Below are 22,314 nucleotides of genomic sequence, written 5' to 3'. Positions count from 1 at the left end.
AGCATGATGCTGCCACCACCATGCTTCACTGTGGTATGGTGTTCTTTGGGTGATGTGCAGTGTTGTTTTTGTGCCAAACATACCTTTTGGAATTATGGCCAAAAAGTTCAACCTTGGTTTCATCAGACCATAACACATTTTCCCACGTGCTTTTGGGGGACTTGATGTTTGTTTTTGCAAACTTCAGCCGGGCTTGGATGTTTTTCATTGTAAGAAAAGGCTTCCGTCTTGCCACCCTACCCCATAGCCCATTCATATGAAGAATACGGGAGATTGTTGTCACATGTAGCACACAGCCTGTACTTGCCAGAAATTCCTGCAGTTCCTTTAATGTTGCTGTAGGCCTCTTGGAAGCCTCCCTGACCAGTTCTCTTCTCGTCTTTTCATAACTTTTGGAGGGACGTCCAGTTCTTGGTAATGTCTCTGTGGTGCCATATTTTCTCCACTTGATGATGACTGTCTTCACTGAGTTCCATGGTATATGTAATGCTTTGGAAATTATTTTGTTCCCTTCTCCTGACTGATATCTTTGAACAATGAGATCCCTCTGATGCTTTGGAAGCTCTCTGCGGACCATGGCTTTTGCTCTGAGATGCAACTAAGAAAATGTCAGGAAAAAAAAAAAATCCTACTAGAACAGCTGAACTTTATTTGTGATTAATTAAAGTCACTTTAAATGATGGCAGGTGTGTAATGACTTCTATTTAACATGAGTTTGAATGTGATTGGTTAATTCTGAACACAGCCACATCCCCAGTTATAAGAGGGTGTGCACACTTATGCAACCAGGTTATTGTAAGGTTTTTATTTTTCATTTTTCCCCCTCGAAGTTTGTTTTTCAATTGAATTGTTCACATTATAGGTCACATTAACAGTAGAAAAAGTTCTGACATGATTTATCTTTGTCTCATTCTTTTACATCACAAAAACCTGGCATTTTAACAGGGGTGTGTAGACTTTTTATAGCCACTGTATCTCCCTGGCATATTACATTATTTATGCAGCAGCATACAAAACATTTTTGCCTCACCTTGTTGTGCTGTGCTCACTTGAACAGGAAGGTGGCACGGCGGTCCTTCGTGGGCAAATGTTGTCATCAAACTTTGTCATCAAAGTCTGGCTTTCTCTGGATATATGGTGCTTTCAAGACAACTTGGAACTCGAAAAAACTGTTGAATCATGATGACGTCAGTGATCTTCAGGTCGTAGCTGTTGAAAGAGGGCCGAGTTCCCGATTTACAATTCCGAGTTGGATGAAAGTTCAAAATGTTTTCCCAGTCGTAGCTGTTTTTTCTCGAGTTCCCAGTTGCCTTGAACTCACTAGCCAGATTTTGCAGTTCCGAGTTAACAGTTGTTTTGAGCACGGCACAAATCATGCTTCATTGACTGCATGGCCAATGTTGAATGTTTATAATTTTAAAGTAGGAAAAGAACCGCTTAAGATTATACTTGGGACCACACAGTCATTCCACTGAATAGCAGGCTAATGATTTCTTTGCAATGCTTGCAGTTAGCCACTGACTTCTTCCAAATCCCTCATTGTTGAATTTGCAATTTCCAACTTGTTATGTAAAGTTTATGTCCAATAGCCAATAAGCACAGATACGTTTTATCAAAGATATATTTTTTTTAACATTGTTTGCAAACTGATATGTGACACGTAGAAATGTCAAAATAACACGCAAAACAGGCAACCCCCAAAAAATGTGATTTGGCTAAAAATGTGGTGCTCAAAACAGGTGTCGCCACTGAAAACATTGTAAGACTTGTCATGAGCATGTATGACACCCTTATACCTATATTATACCTGTGCTACCGAGGTTAGTTTCGGTTAGTGTCTGTTTCGCCAATGACAGGTTTAGTTTTAGGATTTACTCCCTTTTTTTTTAGAAGTGATTAACTATGATCTGTGTAAAAATAAATAGGATAAGGATGAAACAGCAACATAACCTTAAAACCAGGATGCTAATTGCCATGTTTTGGGAGCTGCTTTGTTTAGCAAAACAGTGAGTTTGCGGGTAGACGTAAATATTTGAAACCTGATTTCACCCACCCGAAAGGGCAATGACCCAGTTATAATGAGGAAACATAGCCCAAGGTCATTATTTCATCAACACATGTATTTTTGAAGGAGGGAATAAATATAGCAACTTTTTGCACTAGTCAGACAAGAAACAGGTGGTGTACTATAGCTTTACACTAGATCAGGTCACCCAGGGCCAGCCCTAGCCTTTTAGTGGCCCCCGTTTTGATGACAGAGAGAGAAAAACATTTTTACAGCTAATTTCCTGCAATTCTACGCATTTAGCGATGGGTTGGGGAGCAATTATTGCCGTTTTAAAGCACATTTCCTGCAATTCTACACATTTTATCAAGACATGCCATTTGAATATCTGAGTGAGATTGACCAACAAAATCAATAGGGGGCCCCTTGGAGGTCAGGGCCCTGGGCACCCTAAGTGACTGTTTATGTCGTTTTAGGGGCGATCACGTGTTGGCCACGCCCCTTGGTTGGAGACTCCACCTACTGTTTGGTGGACACAGGACCTGCAGCAATCCTTGGTTACCCATTGGCGCTCATTGCAAAACTGAGGGGAAAGTATCTTGCTATTTCAACTACTTGAACTATTTATTTAAGTGATTCATACATTATATTAATCAAAAAAATGTCCAGAAACTATTCTTCCAGCCTTCCTGCCGAGGAGCGGTGTAAAATCTTTTATTTTTTACGGATATTGTGGGGCTTTCCTGCTGCCCCATCAGATTCACCCCGACAAACGTCTGGCAAGATCATAAAAACGTTTTCTCCCCAATTTCGATCTTGTCTCATCGCTGCAACTCCTCAACAGGCTCGGGAGGCAAAAGTCAAGTCATGCATCCTCCGAAACATGACCCACCAAACCACGCTTCTTAACACCTGCCGCTAAACCCGGAAGCCAGCCGCACCAATGTGTCGGAGGAAACACTGTTCAACTGACAACCGGGGGTCAGCCTGCAAGCATCTGGCCCACCACAAGGAGTCACTAGAGCGCGATGAGCCAAGAAAAGCCCTCCTGGCCAGGGATCGAACCCAGGTCTGTAGTGATGCTTCTAGTACTGCGATGGAGTGCCTTAGACCACTGCGCCACTCGGAAGGCCCATTAATATGTATTAATTGTTAATTATCCCTATAGGGTATAGAAAGTATATACACTACATGACCAAAATCATGGGCATTAATATGGAGTTGGTCCCCCCTTTGCTGCTATAACAGCCTCCACTCTTCTGGGAAGGCTTTCCACTAGACATTGGAACATTCAGCCACAAGAGCATTAGTAAGGTTGTGCACTGATGTTGGCCGATTAGGCCTGGCTCGGAGTCGGTGTTCCAACTCATCCCAAATGTGTTCGATGGGGTTGAGGTCAGGGCTCTGTGCAGGCCAGTCAAGTTCTTCCAAACCGATCTCAAAAAAACAATTTCTGTATGGACTTCGCTTTGTGCATGGGGCCATTGTCATGCTGAAACAGGAAAGGGCCTTCCCCTTAACCGTTGCCACAAAGTTGGAAGCACTGAATCATCTAGAATGTAATTGTATGCTGTAGCATTAAGATTTTCCTTTACTGGAACTAAGGGGCCATGAAAAACAGCCCCAGACAATTATTCCTCCTCCAACCAAACTTTACAGTTGGCACTACGCATTGGGGCAGGTAGTGTTCTCCTGGCATCCACCAAACCCATATTCATCCGTCAGACTGCCAGATGGTGAAGCGTGATTCATCACTCCAGAGAACGCATTTCCACTGCTCCAGAGTCCAATGGCTGCGAGTTTTACACCACTCCAGCCGACGCTTGGCATTGCGCATGGTGATCTTAGGCTTGTGTGTGGCTGCTTGGCCATAGAAACCCATTTCATGAAGCTCCTGAAGAACAGTTCTTGTGCTGATGTTGCTTCCAGAGGCAGTTTGGAACTCGGTAGTGAGTGTTGCAACCATGGACAGAGGATTTTTACGCGCTATACGCTTTAGCACTTGGCGATCCCATTCTGTGAGCTTGTGTGGCCTACCACTTCGCGACTGAGTTTCATCATTTCAAGTTAGCTATTTATTCTTAATAATATCCCTTAGAAATGACTAATGAGCTGGCTGACCATTAGGCTGCATGACCCATATTCCAAGATCTGAGGCTGTAATAATAGCCTTCTCTCCATTTTTTAACCTACATTAAATTTCAGTTGAAAACTTTAGCTTATTAGACACCTATCAGTCCTACTTTGTGTCAAAAACAATAGTCAAAAGTATTATAGCAATGTACTATATAAAAAGGACTACACTTCCAGTCCTGGCATTAGGATAGAGGGGTGATAACATTAGGCTTACTGGCAGCACCTTCCTGCCCAGTGCCTACCTCTTCCCCTAAAAAAACATAATCTGATGTTTCCATGAGTTGTGCATTCAGTACATTTTTCTTATGTATTTTGCCCTTTATCTTACAAGGTATCTACACTGCACGTAATATGAACAATTACCATTCCTTGGAAGCCCAATAACTTATTTGAAAGTGGATGGGTACAAGTGATTTATCATCACAAACCTGGGGCGTCCGACCGCACCATCATGAAGGCTCAAGTCAAACCATTGTGTAATGACATTCGTCGGAAGGAGTGGACCAAAGCATAGCATGGTACGTGTTCATGTTTTTTATTATCAAAAACACTAAAACAAAAAAATAACAAATTGAAAAGCCAACAGTTCCGTCAGGTACACTATACAAAACAGAAAACAACTACCCACAAACACAGGTGGGAAAAAGGCTGCCTAAGTATGATTCCCAATCAGAGACAAGGATAGACAGCTGCCTTCGATTGGAAACCATACTCGGCCAAAACAAAGAAATACATGACATAGAATGCCCACCCCACACCCTGACCTAACCAAATAGAGAAATAACACAGCTCTCTAAGGTCAGGGCGTGACAGTACCCCCCCCCCCCCCAAAGGTGCGGACTCCCGGCCACAAACCTGAACCTACAGGGGAGGGTCCGGGTAGGCATCTAATCTTGGTGGCGGCTCCGGTTCAGGGCGTAGCCCCCGCTCCGCCAGCTGATCCCTCCGCTTCTGTGTCACCGGACCGTGGATCATCGTCAGAGGCTCCGAACTGCGGGACCGCCGCCGGAGGCTCCGGACTGCGGGACCGTTGCCGGAGGCTCCGTGCCATGGATCATCACTACAGGTTCCGCGCCATGGATCATCACTGGAGGCTTCTTGCCATGGATCATCACTACAGGTTCCGCGCCATGGATCATCACTGGAGGCTTCTTGCCATGGATCATCATTGGAGGCTCCGGGCCATGGATCATCACTGGAGGCTCCGGGCCATGGATCATCACTGGAGGCTCCGGGCCATGGATTATCACTGGAGGCTTCGTGCCATGGATCATCACTACAGGCTCTGGGACATGGATCATCACTAGAGGTCTGGAGCGTAAGGCTGGCACAACCCATCCTGGCTGGATGCTTACTTTAGCCCGGGAAGTGCGGGGCGCTGGCACAGGACGAACTGGGCTGTGAAGGCGCACTGGCGACACAGTGCGTAGAGCTGGCGCAGGATATACTGGGCCGTGGAGGCGCACTGGAGGTCTGGAGCGTATGGCTGGCACAACCCGTCCTGGCTGGATGCTCAGTTTAGCCCGTCAAGTGCGGGGCGCTGGCACAGTACGAACTGGGCAGTGAAGGCGTACTGGCGACACAGTGCGTAGAGCTGGTGCAGGATATCCTGGACCGAGGAGGCGTACTGGAGACCAGGAGCGTTGAGCCGACACAATCTGTCCTGGCTGAATGCCCACTCTAGCACGGCAAATGCGGGGCGCAGGCACAGAGCGCACCGGGCTATGAATGCGCACTGGAGATATAGTGCGCATCACAGCATAACACCGTGCCTGATTGTTCACATGCTCCACACGGTAAGCACGGGGAGCTGGCTCAGGTCTCCACCCTGACTCTGCCAATCTCCCTGTGCGCCCCCCCCCCCCCCAAAAAAAAAATTGGGGGCTGCCTCTCGTGCTTCCGTCATTGCCGTGCTAGTTCCTCGTATCATTGCCGTTCCTCTCTCGCTGTCTCCACCTGCTTCCATGGCAGGGTCTTGTCCCCTGCCATTACCTCCTCCCAGGTCCAGGACGTCCTCCACTCTCTCTTTTCCCAGGCCCAGGATCCCTGCTCCTCCTGGGCACGCTGCTTGGTCTGTTTTTGGTGGGTAGTTCTGTAATGGCATTCGTCGGAAGGAGTGGACCAAAGCACAGCATGGTACGTGTTCATGATTTTTATTATCAAAAACACTAAAACAAAAAATAACTAAACAAAAAGCCAACAGTTCCGTCAGGTACACTATACAAAACAAAAAACAACTACCCACAAACACAGGTGGGAAAAAGGCTGCCTAAGTATGATTCCCAATCAGAGACAACGATAGACAGCTGCCTCTGATTGGAAACCATACTCGGCCAAAACAAAGAAATACATGACATAGAATGCCCACCCCACACCCTGACCTAACCAAATAGAGAAATAACACAGCTCTCTAAGGTCAGGGTGTGACACATTGTGGAGGGTGACGGAGGAATCACATCAGACATGGGTGGCTGTACACAGAGTCCTGGAGGTCAAGTGTCCTTTCAATTGGGCACAAGACAACAGCACTCTAGACGACTGGCTACAGAACAAGAGAGGGCATCTGGCAAGTGCAACTTCTTTGAGGAAGAACCACTTCTCCAACACTCAGGTTGGTAAACATTTACACTGAATTATATAGCGGTTTGTCACGTCCTGACCATAGAAAGCTTTTATTTTCTATGGTAGAGTAGGTCAGGGCGTGACAGGGGGTTATGTCTAGTTTCAATTTTCTATGTTGTGTGGTTCTAGTTTCTGTTTTTCTATGTTGTTTTTTGGGGGGGATGATCTCCAATTAGAGGCAGCTGGTCATTGTTGTCTCTAATTGGGGATCATATTTAAGTTGTTGTTTTTCCCACTAGGTTTTGTGGGAGATTATTTTGAGGAAATTGTATGTTTCACCTCTTCGTCACGGTTTGTTATTTTGTTTAGTAGTTTATTTGTATGTCTTGCATAGTTTCACCGTTATAATAAAATGTGGAACGATACACACGCTGGGCCTTGGTCTCCTTCATCATACGACAAACGTGACACAGTTATAAGGGAAAATGCATATCAACACAGTTCATAGTTGACCTAAATGTTGTCTGACATCAAAAAGTTCATAGGAGCATAGACTGCTACGCGCTGAGTCAGTTTTCACTATGTTTTGTTCAACACAGGCGCAGATGTTTGTAAAACAAGAACTGATTTCATCACGTGGACCCCCAAACAATGTGTAATTGTCCGTGTCCCGTGAGATGATGACTTCCTCACCAAGGCTCTGGACACAATAAACCGATTCTGGGCCAAGTATATCTACAACAAGATGGTTGGCACAGCCCATAGACAAGGTACAAACTCTAGGTTGTGATATAGGTCTACTGTATATTTATTTCATATACTGTAACTGATAGAATAAGAGATTGGGAATAAGTTAAGAAAACCAAGTCTATGGGCTGAATTCAATCCGTATCGAGGAAGATCCACCTTTTATTAGCTCGTCTGAAATGTAAAGGCCATGTTCCCATGTTCGCGGAGACTGCATTCGCATTAAACGCTGCATATGTCGGCTCAATCGGAAATTACCTTTGCATTTTAACACGGATCTTCCGCGATACGGATTGAATACAGCCTTATATCTGGTTCCACGCTGGCTGTAAAAAACATCAACAACCAAAAACAATTGACGGTGATGTGTTTCCTTCTTAGGACACAGACTCCAGTCTACAGACCGTCCAGGGTGGAATACAGTGCAGAGAGGAAGAATGGGAAGCTGGTACATGAAGAAAAGTTAGGAATACAGTAGTTCAGTCGAAGGACTCAACCCTGAATCATGTAATCAGTCTGGTGAAGAAAAAAAAAGATTGGCATTTCAGGACCCTTTTTAGGCATCCCTTTGGCTGTCACATTCATTTGTATTCTTGTAAACAACACTATCAGACATGTTCACCATTGCAGCACATACGTGTAGTATGTTGTCAACCATCGTCTCTTCTCGTTTGTCAACTTCATCCCTAAGGGTTCTTCAAGAAGCAAAGTGGATGTTCCCCATGGAGGATATGGAATATTCCCTTCAGGACACCGATCACCCTCTCTATAGAATAAGAATCACCTCTAATCGCCATGTACATACATTTGACCTGGTGAAATGGTGCTACAGTGTATACAATAGACAGAATATGGACAGAACTTACCCATAGTCTAATTGTAGTACATACACATAATACACAATAGTAAGTAATTTAAGTAAAAAAGTATACAATGTAAAGTGTGTGGGTGCAAATAGCTAATGCAGTTGATGAGGAGTTGTCAGAGATATACACTGACTGTACAAATCATTAAGAAAACCTGCCATGACATACACTGACCAGGTGAATGCAGGTGAAAGCTATGCTATCTTATTAATGTCACTTGTTAAATCCTATTAAATCAGTGTAGATGAAGAGGAGGAGACAGGTTAAGCACCTTTGAAGGGGGTATGGTAGTAGGTGCCAAGTGCACCCTCAGCAGTTTCCTGTGTGTATCAAGAATGGTCCACCACCCAAAGGGCATCTTAGCCAACTTGTCACAACTGTGGAAAGCACTGGAGCCAACACATACCAATATGAATCCACCTCTTTAAGTCAGCCAAGATCTGAAATCACAACAAAAAACAAACAGCCACGATCAGAAATAAATAGAAATATTACCAGGATCATATACAGTCTGGGTGCCAGATCTCTTTGAGCTGTTTTGCAAACTCCTCTTGTCAAAGAAACAATAGTTGTCAGAACAGCTTAGAGTCCAGGCGCCCAGGCATAGCCTACATAATACATACCTGATCGCCAGGATGACGATATTGTGGCGAGATAAAGTCAGACTCTGAAAATCTTCACATCAGAAGCACGACCACCGCAGCCTTTCGACAGGTACAGTATGTGATACTGCCAGCAGGACTACAAGCTATGAAATACTTCACAGTTGTCCATTTATTGTAGTTTGAGTACAGTTGTGCCCTGAAAAATAATCATAGGCAATATTAGAAGTGGGATTAATGATAGTAGACCCTTGAACAGCAGGCACATGTGCAGAGATAAAGCTAATGCAATCGTCACATCACACAGTGTTACTGTTTCTACCTTATAACTCTCATTAGACGAAAGAACGTTGAAAGAAAACGTGTTTGTCTGAAATTGCATTTTATTTTTACATTGTGCTTGGCTTATGACCAAAGCCCATTGAGATCCAGTAGGTCTAATAGCTACACCTCAGGCTCTCACTAATTTAGACCCAAGCCAAGGTGGGGAGCTCCGACCCAGTTCCTGCTCTTTACCCCGTGTACTCAACAGGCCAACACAACACATTTCACTATCTCTTAGACAGGTTAACAAATGTACTTTCAGGATGGCTTTCACTCCACCCTTTTCGTTTATAACCGTTTACAATGTTAGACTCAATGATTTACCTATACACCATTGGTCGGACTTGAGATAGCTAACGTTAGCTGCAAGCTACTCTCTACGCTCCGGGCCGCAGTCTAACGTTACTTCAAACTAGAGTTGACTGAAAGCATACGGGGAAAAACTGGATAGCGCTCTTTGTTATACACAAACATACCAATCAACAGCGGAAGACACAACTACACACCCTGTCTAATGTAAACAACAATGCATTTTCTTACCTGTAATGAAGTGTTTACTACACACGTAGTGTGTGTGACCACAGGCTACCTAGAGGTGGACTGCAGAGGTTCCCACGACCGAGTTTGGGAAACCCTGGACTAGAGCACAGCACTCTTCTGTGAGGCTCTGTTTTAGGATTTAGTAGAGTTAAAAAACCCGAGGTCTGGGGGTTTTATTAGAGGTACACCCCATTACACAACAACTTTTGGGCATGTTCTCGTTATTTGACAGACAGCTTCAAAAGTACCGCGGAAAGAAGCCAACTTTGAATGACGGTCTATGGGACGAACCGGAACGTGTCCCCTGAACGAGGAGCATGGCTTTGCGTGTTGTAATGTATGACGTGAAGCGGACGCTGAGTATGCCTGGAGCTGGCCTTGTATCCAACTTCAAGTCTATGACTATCAGTATTTCAGCATCAATTTCATTTCAATCTTTGTTTAACAACACTTTGCATCCATGTGGTTACCCATGATTGACCTCTAATATTGACATTAGGTATTTATGTGTGTGTAAAGTAAGCTTTATGATCCTGTGTTTTGTGCATGTGAATCCGATAGCCCTGATTATTCAACAATTTTAGTGAATGCACAATTACTATCCGATTGAATATGGGAAAATATTCAATGTTCACACTATATTTTCATCAATATATATACCTGCAACTATTAAATATATTGTATTTGATTTATTCCATGCATTGATATCTTACATTATATACATTATATGCATTATATCTTATCGATGCATACCCCAAAACGCTGAGAAGTCATGAAAACATTAGACACAGAAGTTAGTGCACTCATGTAGCCGGGAGGGAGGGGACAGTAATCTCTGTAGCGAATCATCTCGTAAACCAATGAATTTTCAGGCACTGAAAACAGTGGTCGCTTTCTGGCCACACTCGTAAACACGAGTGGACGGCGTGACTCGCATGTGCTTTTTTCTCATTTGTGTATGTTAAAGAAAAACCCATTCGTACTTGAGCATAGAAATTATGTGGTAGAAACATTGTAACATTATAAATATTACAGTGAAGAACTCAAATCCACCATCCCATTTTTTGAAGGTAGGTTTGGTTTGTGTTCTTTGACAGAACTTTGGTCTGCTGGTGTGAATTATTTCATTCAAAAACGGTAACATTTAGTATAGGCAGGTCCGTGTGATTATGCACAATTCATGTTTTCTTTTCACAAACAACACGGCTCCATCAGGTATTTGTGTCACGGGCTACATTTTCTTGTGGTAATAATTCATACATTTTCCCTCCAAAGAATGACTTTCAAGACAATTAAACGTTTTAAACTGGAGTTGGACGAGCCGGACGATGCTGTGTATGCCAGCGGCGAGATAGTGTCAGGACAGGTCGTTTTAGAGCTCAACAGGGAGACGAAAGTGTACTCCATGAAGGTCATTGGAAGAGGGGTTGCCACTGCCCACTGGCTTGAGGATCACAGTGGGGGCATGAATGCAGTTTACAACGACTACACCTCCAAGATCACCTACTTTAGGAAGAGACAACATCTCATCCGAGGTAATTCTTCTGCATTTCTGGAAAAATCACACTGGTTATTTGTCAATGGATTTTTTTTTTTATATCTCAAACCATGTTAAAATGTTCAAAAGGATTAGTATCTATTGATTTCCTATTCATGCAATTATCCAAATTAAAATTCTAATTTCGAGCCCATGAATGGAACTAATTAATTGCATGGTAAAAAGCATGCATCTCTAAAAGTAGGGCACCTTGGATTTGACCAAGCTTACTGTAGGACACAGTAAATATGGAAACACTAAAGACACAGGCCCTACTTTGGGTTATAAAACATAAAACACAAATCTATTAGAAAATGACATTCTTAGAGGCACCGTAGAATAACACGAGACTGGAAAATAGTTGACAGCATGAACTTAATATGTACAATTCTGTTGTGTGTGTGAATGAAGCTGTGAATGAAGCTCACGTGTAGCAGCAACATACTTCTAGGGATTGGATCTAGGTCATCAGACTGGCAGGTAAATAAATGCAGGACTGGTGGAGTTAATGTTTCACTAGAAAGTCAGCTGTCATGCATGGCTTGCCTTGACAATCAAATCAAATTGTATTTGTCACATGCGCCGAATACAACAGGTGTAGACCTTACAGTGAAATGCTTACTTACAAGCCCTTAACCAACAATGCTGTTTTAAGAAAAATAAGTGTTAAATAAAAATAGATAAGTTAAAAAATAAAACAACAAAGAAAAATAACAAATAATTGAAGAGCAGCAGTAAAATAACAGCAGCGAGGCTATATACAGGGGGTACCGGTACAGAGTCAATGTGTGGGGTCACAGGTTAGTTGAGCTACTTGAGGTAATATGTACATGTAGGTAGAGTTAAAGTGACTATGCATAGATGATAAACAGAGATTTGCAGCAGCGTAAAAGAGGGGTTGGGGGAGGGGGGCAATGCAAATAGTCAGGGTAGCCATTTGAGTAGCTGTTCAGGAGTCTTATGGCTTGGGGGTAGAAGCTATTAAGAAGCCTTTTGGACCTAGACTTGGCGCTCCGGTACAGCTTGCGTGCGGTAGCAGAGAGAACAGTCTATGACTAGGGTGGAGGGAGTCTTTGACAATTTTTAGGGCCTTCCTCTGACACCGCCTGGTATAGAGGTCCTGGAAAGCAGGAAGCTTGGCCCCAGTGATGTACTGTGTCGAATGCACTACCCTCTGTAGTGTCTTGTGGTCGGAGGCCGAGCAGTGATGCAACCAGTCAGGATGCTCTCAATGGTGCAGCTGTAGAACTTTTTGAGGATCTGAGGACCCATGCCAAATCTTTTCAGTCTCCTGAGGGGGAATAGGCTTTGTCGTGCCCTGTTCACGACTGTCTTGGTGTATATGGACCATAATAGTTTGTTAGTGATGTGGACACCTTAACTTGAAGCTCTCAACCTGCTCCACTACAGCCCCGTCGATGAAAATGGGAGCGTGCTCGGTCCTCCTTTTCCTGTAGTCCACAATCATCTATTTTGTCTTGATCACGCTGAGGGAGAGGTTGTTGTCCTGGCACCACACGGCCAGGTCTCTGACCTCCTCCCTATAGGGTGTCTCATCGTTGTCAGTGATCAGGCCTACCATTGTTGTCTCGTCGGCAAACTTAATGATGGTGTTGGAGTCGTGGGTGAACAGGGAAAACAGGAGGGGACTGAGCACACAACTCTGAGGGGCCCCCGTGTTGAGGATCAGTGTGGCAGATGTGTTGTTACCTACCCTTACCACCTGGGGGCAGCCCGTCAGGAAGTCCAGGATCCAGTTGCAGAGGGAGGTGTTTAGTCCCAGGGTCCTTAGCTTAGTGATGAGCTTTGAGGGCGCTATGGTGTTGAACGCTGAGCTGTAGTCAAAGAATAGCATTCTCACATAGGTGTTCATTTGGTCCAGGTAGGAAAGGGCAGTGTGGAGTGCAATAGAGATTGCATCATCTATGGATCTGTTGGGGCGTTATGCAAATTGGAGTGGGTCTAGGGTTTCTGGGATAATGGTGTTGATTTGAGCCATGACCAGCCTTTCAAAGCACTTCATGGCTACAGACGTGAGTGCTACGGGTCGGTAGTCATTTCGGCCGGTTACCTTAGTGTTCTTGGGCACAGGCACTATTGTGGTCTGCTTGAAACATGTTGGTATTACAGACTCAGGATGGGACAGGTTGAAAATGTCAGTGAAGACACTTGCCAGTTGGTCAGTGCATGCTTGGCGTACACGTCCTGGTAATCCTTCTGGCCCTGCGGCCTTGTGAACGTTGACCTGTTCAAAGGTCTTGCTCACATCGGCTACGGAGAGCGTGATCACACAGTCATCTGGAACAGCTGATGCTCTCATGCATGCTTCAGTGTTGCTTTCCTCAAAGCGAGCATAGAAGTAATTTAGCTCGTCTGGTAGGCTCGTGTCACTGTGCAGCTCGCAGCTGTGCTTCCCTTTGTAGTCTATAATAGTTGCCACATCCGACAAGTGTCGGAGCCGGTGTCCAATCCAAACCAGATGTATATTTTAGGACAATTGCCAGATAAATGAGGCGAATAGGCCAACCAATAGGGTCATTGTATCAACAAAACGTACAGCCTGGTTTGAAATATACGTATTTTGGGTCACTCTTTACATTGTACTGATACCTTGGAGATATTTGCATCATTGCACTTGTTTGTCCTGTGTGAGCGTTTGTATTTGCATTGTATGTACAGTACCAGTCAAAAGTTTGGACACACCTACTCATTCAAGTCCTGGTTAAGAGAATGCCAAGAGTGTGCAAAGCTGTCATCAAGGCAAAGGGTGGCTACTTATCTATTTGTTTAACACTTTTTTTGGGTTACTACATGAAACCATATGTGTTATTTCATAGGTTTGATGTCTTCACTATTATTCTACAATGTAGAAAATATTCATTCTTTTGACTGGTACTGTACATGCTGCTGACCTCTTGACAGGCCGCCTTCTCTAACCTCAAGGTTAAATTAAAGTGGATTTAGCTAATGTTATAACATGTAACTACACATTAACTACCATGTACAGCTGAGTAATTGCATGGTTACATAAAGTTAGTATAGCAGAGGGGCAGCTTAATATAAGTGTTGGCCAGTTTTTACATGTGGATAGGCTAATTATGATACATTTCCCAGAGAATAACAGGAAATTATTTATTGGATGGCGTTCAAAACATAATTTACATGTCATACTCAGTGCTTGACTTGGAATAAAATAGGTGCCAGCACTCATTTTGTGTGCCGGTACTGTTTATATTTAGGTGCAGGAACTCCACAATAGTTTTGAGATAATAATCTATAAGAGGTGTAGGGACTCAAGCAGTGAAAATTTGAGGTGCCGGGTATTGAACTCCGATGAACTCCTGCCCAAGTCAAGCGCTGATCATACTGATAAACCTTGACTTATTTTGATTTAACCAAGTCAGGTATCTCACAGAACTTCATATTATCCTTCACAGAGCCAAAGTAAATGTCTACATTTTGGTTTGATTGTGGACTTGTTTTGATTATTGTAGCTTTAATCAGAAAAGGAGCATGGCCATTTACTTTCTGAGTCTCGCTCTTGGGTTTTTGACACTTTCTCTTTCATTATGACTGTTAGACTGTAAATAGTGGTTTTGGAATGTATAAACTAAAGTGAAAGAAAGAATGAGTGGAGAAACCCAAGAAGAGGCAAAGGCCGAAGATGGCTGCTAGCCTGAAAAGGTGTGGGGGTTTAAAAAAAAAATGCTGCCTCTGTCTCTCAGGTAACAAGGGAAAAACATGTGGGAGCAGCTAGATTAACAACCTCTACAGGAAGTTGTTGAAATACACCCCAACAGTCCTTTGCTATTTGCCTCGAGTCTGACTAATAATTGCTAAAAGGCTGGCACTTCAGGGTACAGGCATTTGTCAAATGGATCTTTAATCATGGGAAGTCAGTTGGGAAATAGCTTGTGAAGTGCAGTCCTATTTCATTATAAAAGCAATGTGAGCAAACATATTCTGTGGACATCTTATCTCATTTCATAGGTCATATAAACGTAGCCTTTTCCCCATGGTCAGATAGAATTGCAGAATAGTTTTACTCCCTTCATGACATTAGTTTGGTTGATTTGGTTTGGAGACATTTCATGTTGAGACTGATACTGCAGCTGTCTTTGGTCGTCTGATAAATGTGTAAAGATGCCGTCCATGTTCATTGCAATAAACTAGACTGTGTCTTTCATGTATTCTTTGTGTGAATACACTCTGGCTTAAGTCCTGCTGTTTGTGTGCCTTACGCCAGACCCCCGAAAAGCATAGCTATAGCCTTCTATACATAACTTGGCACTCTACCAAGATAGGTCTGTTCTGAACACATATGTACACGGTGTTAACTTTGTTAGTGTGATGAGGCTGCAGACCATTCATTATTTGATACAACGTGGGTGTAGAAGTCCAAAATCATACTTTGTGCAGGCATGCAGGCATACATGGTTTTTATCTCATCAGCCCAGCAATTACAGGAAGTCTAGAGTCAGAGCTCACTGAAGTTGATGACATACTTTTTAAGTTCTCATATAGCCACCAGGAGGCGGTTGATATCATAAAGTTGCACAGTACTGGTACTAGTCTGTATTCCATGACAAAGCCCAGCTGTTGCATGTGTCGTTCACACCACAGGAGGCAGTATATAACCCTCACATACTTTCAGGAAACAAATAAGTAAACAACTTTGTTTTTGGGACAACATTTCACCCCTGATTTTGCAATCTAGAGGGCCTGGAACTAAATGTTCTGTAAGATATGATCGTTGTATTTGTATTGCAAGCAGATGTACTTAAATGTACTTTTCATGTTTATGCGCATTCCCTTTTTCATTATTGCTTTTGCTTGAAGTGGTAGGCTATATGAAATAGTAAAAAAAAAATGTTTCATGATCGTTCACACAGGGCTTTAGAGACTTTTCTAATCATCATCATGTCTAAGAAAATCCATTTTGAAAGCTGTGCATGTTCTGTTTCTTGGAACTAACGCATAGACCGCATGTACAGAATGTTAAAAATGGACACGAGCTAAAGCGAAAATAAATACCTTTGCACGATAGTACAATGTGAAACTATTTTGTCTAATGGGAGGATCTTTGCAGTCTTCAGGCATGCTCAGTTAAGTCTGTTTTTGTCTAAGAACCTGTAACCATCAATCACCACTGTTTTCTCCGCTCGCTCGGAGCACTCCACGCCCAGGGAAGATGTTTGTCAGCCTGCTACAATCTATGCATGGCACCTTACGTAATACATTCGGAGATCCCGCCTCCTTTCACTTCGTGCAAAAAGGAGCTGTGGCCGTCTCCACTGCAACAGTTTTGCATAGCGACAAGCCAGAAGGCAGTGAAGAGACGACTGAAACATTCTACGTTTTTTTTTGACTACTTGAACAAGAGTATTTTAGCGAAAGTATTGCCTTTGGAATTAACACGCCTCAAGATGATTTTCGGCAAATTGAAAAAGTTTGACATCGTCTTTGACTCTCCAGAAATCGACTCTCCTCCGGTCTTCAGCAGTGGGGACGTGGTGTCTGGAAAAGTTGTTTTGGACCTCGCAGGGGAATGTAAAGTGGAGTCGTTGAAGTTGCACGCCGAAGGTTTCGCTAAAGTGTATTGGACCGAGTCTCGTTCGGCTGGGTCTAGTACTGCTTATACTCAAAACTACAGCGACGAAGTGGAATATCTCAACCGAAGAGAAGTGCTTTTGCAAGCAGGTTAGTCATTCACTCTTTCTCTGTGAATGTAAGCAATCGTGTTCCATGCTATGTTACTCTCCGGACAAACCATCTCGAGCAAATTTCACTCAAGAGAAAATTATTTTATTGTACACAACTGCGTTTTGTGGGGGGTTTCTCTCATGAGGTTGTATTTTGTTATAATTTATTAGCTTTGAATTATTCTCTTTTTTTAATTTTTTTTTAAAGGTCCAAGTGTTGTCAATGCAAGTTAGATTCACTCTAAAAGGGGATTCTGTCTCAGTGCTGCCATAAATAATATAAAATGGAACAAATTAACCCACAAATCAAGGGCCTGCAAATACCCATTTAAGAGCTCCAGGGTTGACAAATCTGTTCTCGGGACAGTGAAAAGGAACCACCCCTTGCAAGTAGTATAGAGAGTGATTATGTACCACCTAACGTTTTAATATTGGATAAATATGGTGCTCTTGTTTGAGGAGAAAAGAGTAACTTCAGTTGCAGTTCACTGTAATGAAAATTGAGCTCAGTGACTTATCCAATATTTATTTTAGGTAGTACATAGCATTGGAAAGCAAAATGCCCTCTTTCAGTAATCAATGAATGTATCAGAAGTTGTTACAAAACATTTAATGCTTGTTTTATTAATTTATTTTCAGATAATGGCGAGCTCATCCTCCTCCCTGCTGGAAGACATGAATTTCCATTTAGTTTCCAGTTGCCTGAAGAGTAAGTATCCCCTTCTGGAATGAATGGTTTCGGTTCAGTATTAGCATACAGTAATGCACTGTGTTGATTGCAAATGTTGATTGCATTTGATTTGGGCCTATGATATCATCACATCTTACTAAAGAACAACTAAGGTCTAATCAATTGATGTTTTACTTCAACAGGACACTGGTAACATCTTTTGAAGGCAAGCATGGCAGCGTCCGCTACTGGGTGAAGGTGAAGCTGCACAGGCCCTGGGCTACAGTGAGGAAGATCAAGAAGGAGTTCACAGTCATTGAGCCCATTGACATCAACACACCAGCATTATTGGCCCCCCAAGCTGGCAGTAAAGACAAGATGGCACGGGTTTGGTACCACAACTTTGGACAGGTGTCAATAACGGCCAAGATCGATCGTAAAGGTTACACACCAGGTAAGAACCAACCATATCCTTTAACCCTAGCGGCCTGAACTAAGCAAATACTTATAACTGTTTTTAACTGAACCAAATGTAACGTCGCAGCCTCTATTCTCCATCTTCCAGGTGAGGTGATTCCTGTCTTTGCTGAGTTTGACAATGCCACCTCACGCTCTGTGGTGCCCAAGGCCTACATCACACAGACGCAGACGTTCCTCGCCCGGGGCACCATGAAGCAGAAGCGGGCGGTGGTGGCCACGCTTAGTGGCGACGTGGTGGGAGCCCAGCGTCGGGAGACCTGGCATGGCCGCGCCATCAAGATCCCACCCGTTGGGCCCTCCATCCTGCAGTGCCGCGTCATCAAAGTGGAATACATGCTCAGGGTGAGTTCACTCCCTAGATAGAGAATGGAAAGCACTTAATTCACATTTATTAGGTTTTCCTTGTTGAGTATATGTGTCTTATTGATAATGAAAAGCTAATTAGAGGTCAGTCGTTAGTGGTTTTACCCCTACTGAAGAGTCCATGTTACTGTAGTTCTAAAAGTTTTCTCCCCACTCCACCACTTAGGTATGTGTGGATGTTCCTGGGACCTCTAAGTTGTGCCTAGAGCTGCCGCTGGTGATGGGCACCATCCCCCTGCATCCCTTCGGCAGCCGCACCTCTAGCGTCAGCAGCCAGTACAGTGTCAACCTGGAATGGCTCCGCATGGCCATCCCTGAGCAGCCTGAGCGTAAGTGTCTGTCTCATTGTAAACAAGACTTAACATGTTCCCCAAAGCTAAATGCCAAACCCCCTGGAAATCTCCAACCTTAGGGAAAATAGTTGACTCATCTGTCCCCTCTTTCCCTCCCCCATACAGCTCCTCCTGACTACAGCTCTGTGGTGACTGATGAGGAGGCTGAGCAGAACACTATGGCCCACCGTCCTGAGGAGGACCTCAGTGGGATCATGGAGCACCCACTTAGGGCCTTTGTCCAGGAGTTCCGCTTCCGACCCCCTCCGGTGTACTGCGAGGTGAGCTAGCACCACTTAGAATACTCTGTGATTTAACTGAACTCTCTACACTTCATGACCCAATGTGCCTTATTGAAACGTATACCTTTTGTTTTGCGCCTGCAGGTCGACCCAAACCCTCAGCCCCTCAACATGAGACGTCGCTGCATGACGTGTTGAACCAACCACTTGAGCGTCACGCGATGACCCGACTTAATTACGCAAAGTGATTTGTCTTCTCCTGGATTACTATCCGAAACTGGCTACCCAGTCCCAAGATGTGACCTCTGTTGTTAGTAGGGACTAAGAGTACCGCTGAGGAGATGGAGACGACAGGACCTGGTTGTAGAGGAAGCCCTTTTTTTAAAAAAGAAAGATGGACATCTTACGTTGAGAAACAAAAGGAAATAACTTGTCCCATGGCTCCTGTCCTCCAAAGTGATTTTGGCTCTGGATGAGGAAACAGAGCCCCTCCTGCCAATCAATGATTCCCACACAATAAATGTTTTGTGTTTTTTATGGAATTTGGGGAAATATTGGGGGAGAATCACTTGATTTTTGTAAGGGGGAGAGTTGGAGTTGGAGATGCAGATGATACCTAAAGCCTTAAAGAATGCTATGTGATATGAAGAAGTAATCAGCTGGCTTGATGTTGAGGCATCTGTAATACCTAACTCCCCTTTGCCTTGTAACATATAGCCTAGATGTCAACCTGCGTTATGTATTATGACTCAATCATGATGTTCCCATGACTATTTCTACTGATGGTCAGGTAAATGACATTCAAGTAAGCACTTTTTCTGAGAAGTCATGGTTTGGTGAAGAGGCGTTGAGTCAGCAGGTTTAGATATTAAGCCGATGTGCACAGGTAATACTATGCAAAAGGGAAAGCCTGCCGTATCTGCAAATGAACTGAAATGATTGCGTGAGCGATTCTGATGCAGCAGCTATCCTCTGTATGGAGCTGTTCAACATATTCTGAATGTTAATATAACAGTACTGGATGAAGAGACTAAGTGGATTTCTGTGTATGTGGATGAATTCAAGAGGAATTGGGGTTGCGTAAAAGCTAGTTCTTTAGCACAAACCTATGCATAGTGTCTTCTCAAGTAGAGACTAGTACTGATTTATGACCGTTCACAACAATGACAAGAGGAAGAAACGTGTGAGTCTGTTTTGAAGCTGCTTCAGGCTCAAATGATTTGTTTTAGAAGCAGCTAAAGAGGAAATGTCTGAGCCATGTGGTTTGTGCGTTTTGTCTCAACCCAGATGCCTGTGCCTTGATGTTTCTGAACAGTTTATAAATGTCTGCAGAACGTTTGTTCAGCGTTACATTAAGCCTTACGTTGATGTCACTTTGAAGTGTACAAAAGAACATTCCAAGAAATTACTGAGGACTTTGACCAAATTTCCAAATAGTGGAGAGAATGGTGGCTTCAGGTCAGCAACGCAGCTTTGGTGTCATGCTCAGTGCAGCACACACCTTAAATGGAATGTATTTTATACAAATGCCATTGTTGATTCACAGAACTTGCCAAAGTTTTTGTAATTCTTGTTTCTAATAAAAACACTGACATAGATTTTTGTGTTTCCTGTCAACTCATTTCTTAATTTACCTCATTCTATTTCCCAGGAAGTTTCGTTGGTTAGACTTGACTAGAGGTTCAATACAACTTTTTCTCCTCAAATAGATTGAGTGCCATCTCAAGAAGAGGATATTAAAGCTTCCTTTTCAACAGCTACTCATTGACGTGCTTAAGAAACATGACTGAGCAGGGGAATTCTGGTGAAAAGAAATTCGGTCACGTTTAACTTTTTCAACATCCACACATTTGAACCATAATGGGAATTGAATATCTTTGACCAAACTTAAAGGTCCAGGTAACCTGAAACCTCATGAATTTTCTTTTTGTTCTGCTACATTCTACTGTCTTTTTTTGGAACATCATGTACAGTAGTTTTAATGTGTGCCCAGGCAGCACTGCGGGCATGGTTCATCTGAAGAACACTTCTCTTACTCAGAGGCATCAGGCCATGAAAACAATAATTGTGAAGTGGTAGTGGGTGTATATTTTTACATTGTACAGTTAAATAATTTTGCTTTTCTGGCTATTCCTGCAGCCTTTGGCAGATGTTGGGGTCTTACAATTGTTTAATACATACAAGAACAGGATGGAAGGATAGCAGTGGCCTGCTACAGAGTTTCTGACTTTATTTCTTGTCATTTTTTGTCTTATCAAAACTCCATCTGTGACTGGTTTACGTAACGAAACCTTCAATATCTTGTGTGAGGTAGATGCATTATAAACTCCTTCACAGGAAACAGCATATGTGACCTAGTAGGCCTACAATCTGCAGTGAAAGAGGAAACAGAATACCAAGATGGTGTTATTAATTAGACAGGCCATCAAGGATAACAAATTCATAAAAAACAGTCAGTTTCAAAACCTGACCAAAATAGACGTTTCCATCTCACACCAAACCTATTGGGACAGGCCCTGGCTGGTGCCGGTGGTGAGTTGGTGGCTTGGCACGCAAGGCAAAACATTTGATATATGTTGTCTTGACAAATTGCAATAGGCGGTTACGGCACACAGTTGAAGTCGGAAGTTTGCATACACTTAGGTTGGAGTCATTAAAACTTGTTTTTAAACAATTTCTTGTTAACGAACTACAGTTTTGGCAAGTCGATTAGGACATTACTTTGTGCATGACACAAGTCATTTTTCCAACAATTGTTTACAGACAGATTATTTCACTTATAATTCACTGTATCACAATTCCAGTGGGTCAGAAGTTTACATACACTAAGTTGACTGTGACTTTAAACAGCTTGTAAAATTCCATAAAACGATGTCATGGCTTTAGAAGCTTCTGATAGACTAATTTCCATCATTTGAGTCAATTGGAGGTGTACCTGTGGATGTATTTCAAGAAATGCCTTCAAACTCAGTGCCTCTTTGCTTGACATCATGGGAAAATCAAAAGAAATCAGCCAAGACCTTAGAAAAAAAGACCTCTACAAGTCTGGTTCATCCTTGGGAGCAATTTCCAAACGCCGGAAGGTACCAAGTTCATCTGTTCAAACAATAGTACGCAAGTATAAACACCATGGGACCACGCAGCCGTCATACCGCTCAGGAAGGAGACGCCTTCTGTCTCCTAGAGATGAACAAACTTTGGTGTGA

At 43.2% G+C, this 22,314-nt stretch overlaps 1 protein-coding gene and 2 long non-coding RNA genes across 4 annotated transcripts; 1 reads left to right on the top strand and 2 right to left on the bottom strand.

Annotated features, from left to right (window-relative positions):
- Positions 1–7,487: 7,487 nt before the first annotated feature.
- Positions 7,488–8,515, bottom strand: LOC115158991 (uncharacterized). The gene is made up of 2 exons (XR_003868801.1): positions 8,088–8,515; positions 7,488–7,966 (listed from the first exon to the last, which is right to left on the bottom strand). It is a non-coding gene; the product is annotated as an uncharacterized LOC115158991 (long non-coding RNA).
- Positions 8,516–8,624: 109 nt separating this feature from the next.
- LOC115158094 (uncharacterized) lies at positions 8,625–9,912 on the bottom strand. The gene is made up of 3 exons (XR_003868620.1): positions 9,783–9,912; positions 8,940–9,117; positions 8,625–8,756 (listed from the first exon to the last, which is right to left on the bottom strand). It is a non-coding gene; the product is annotated as an uncharacterized LOC115158094 (long non-coding RNA).
- Positions 9,913–10,697: 785 nt separating this feature from the next.
- arrdc2 (arrestin domain containing 2) lies at positions 10,698–20,706 on the top strand. Of its 2 annotated transcripts, XM_029706617.1 has the most exons (8): positions 10,698–10,852; positions 11,058–11,317; positions 17,661–17,730; positions 17,895–18,145; positions 18,257–18,513; positions 18,701–18,863; positions 18,993–19,147; positions 19,253–20,706. In XM_029706617.1, the coding sequence occupies exons 2-8, from the start codon at positions 11,059–11,061 to the stop codon at positions 19,304–19,306; spliced, it is 1,209 nt and encodes a 402-aa protein (XP_029562477.1). In that variant the 5' UTR covers positions 10,698–10,852; position 11,058; the 3' UTR covers positions 19,307–20,706. The 2 variants fall into 2 exon arrangements, with proteins under 2 accessions (XP_029562477.1, XP_029562475.1); XM_029706615.1 differs by lacking the exons at positions 10,698–10,852; positions 11,058–11,317 and adding an exon at positions 16,597–17,019.
- Positions 20,707–22,314: the final 1,608 nt, after the last annotated feature.

This window comes from Salmo trutta, chromosome 22 (assembly GCF_901001165.1).
Source record: "Salmo trutta chromosome 22, fSalTru1.1, whole genome shotgun sequence".
In the NCBI taxonomy this organism is placed as follows: domain Eukaryota; kingdom Metazoa; phylum Chordata; class Actinopteri; order Salmoniformes; family Salmonidae; genus Salmo; species Salmo trutta.
The sequence above is the reverse complement of the archived record's forward strand: the minus strand, read 5'-3'. Positions and strand labels throughout refer to the sequence as shown.

Coding starts and splice junctions, on each gene's coding strand:
- arrdc2 (XM_029706615.1), top strand. CDS start 16,746: ATGATTTTCGGCAAATTGAAAAAGTTTGACATCGTCTTTGACTCTCCA. Junction 18,146..18,256: donor TCGTAAAGGTTACACACCAG/GTAAGAACCAAC, acceptor TCCATCTTCCAG/GTGAGGTGATTCCTGTCTTT. Junction 18,864..18,992: donor CATCCCTGAGCAGCCTGAGC/GTAAGTGTCTGT, acceptor TCCCCCATACAG/CTCCTCCTGACTACAGCTCT.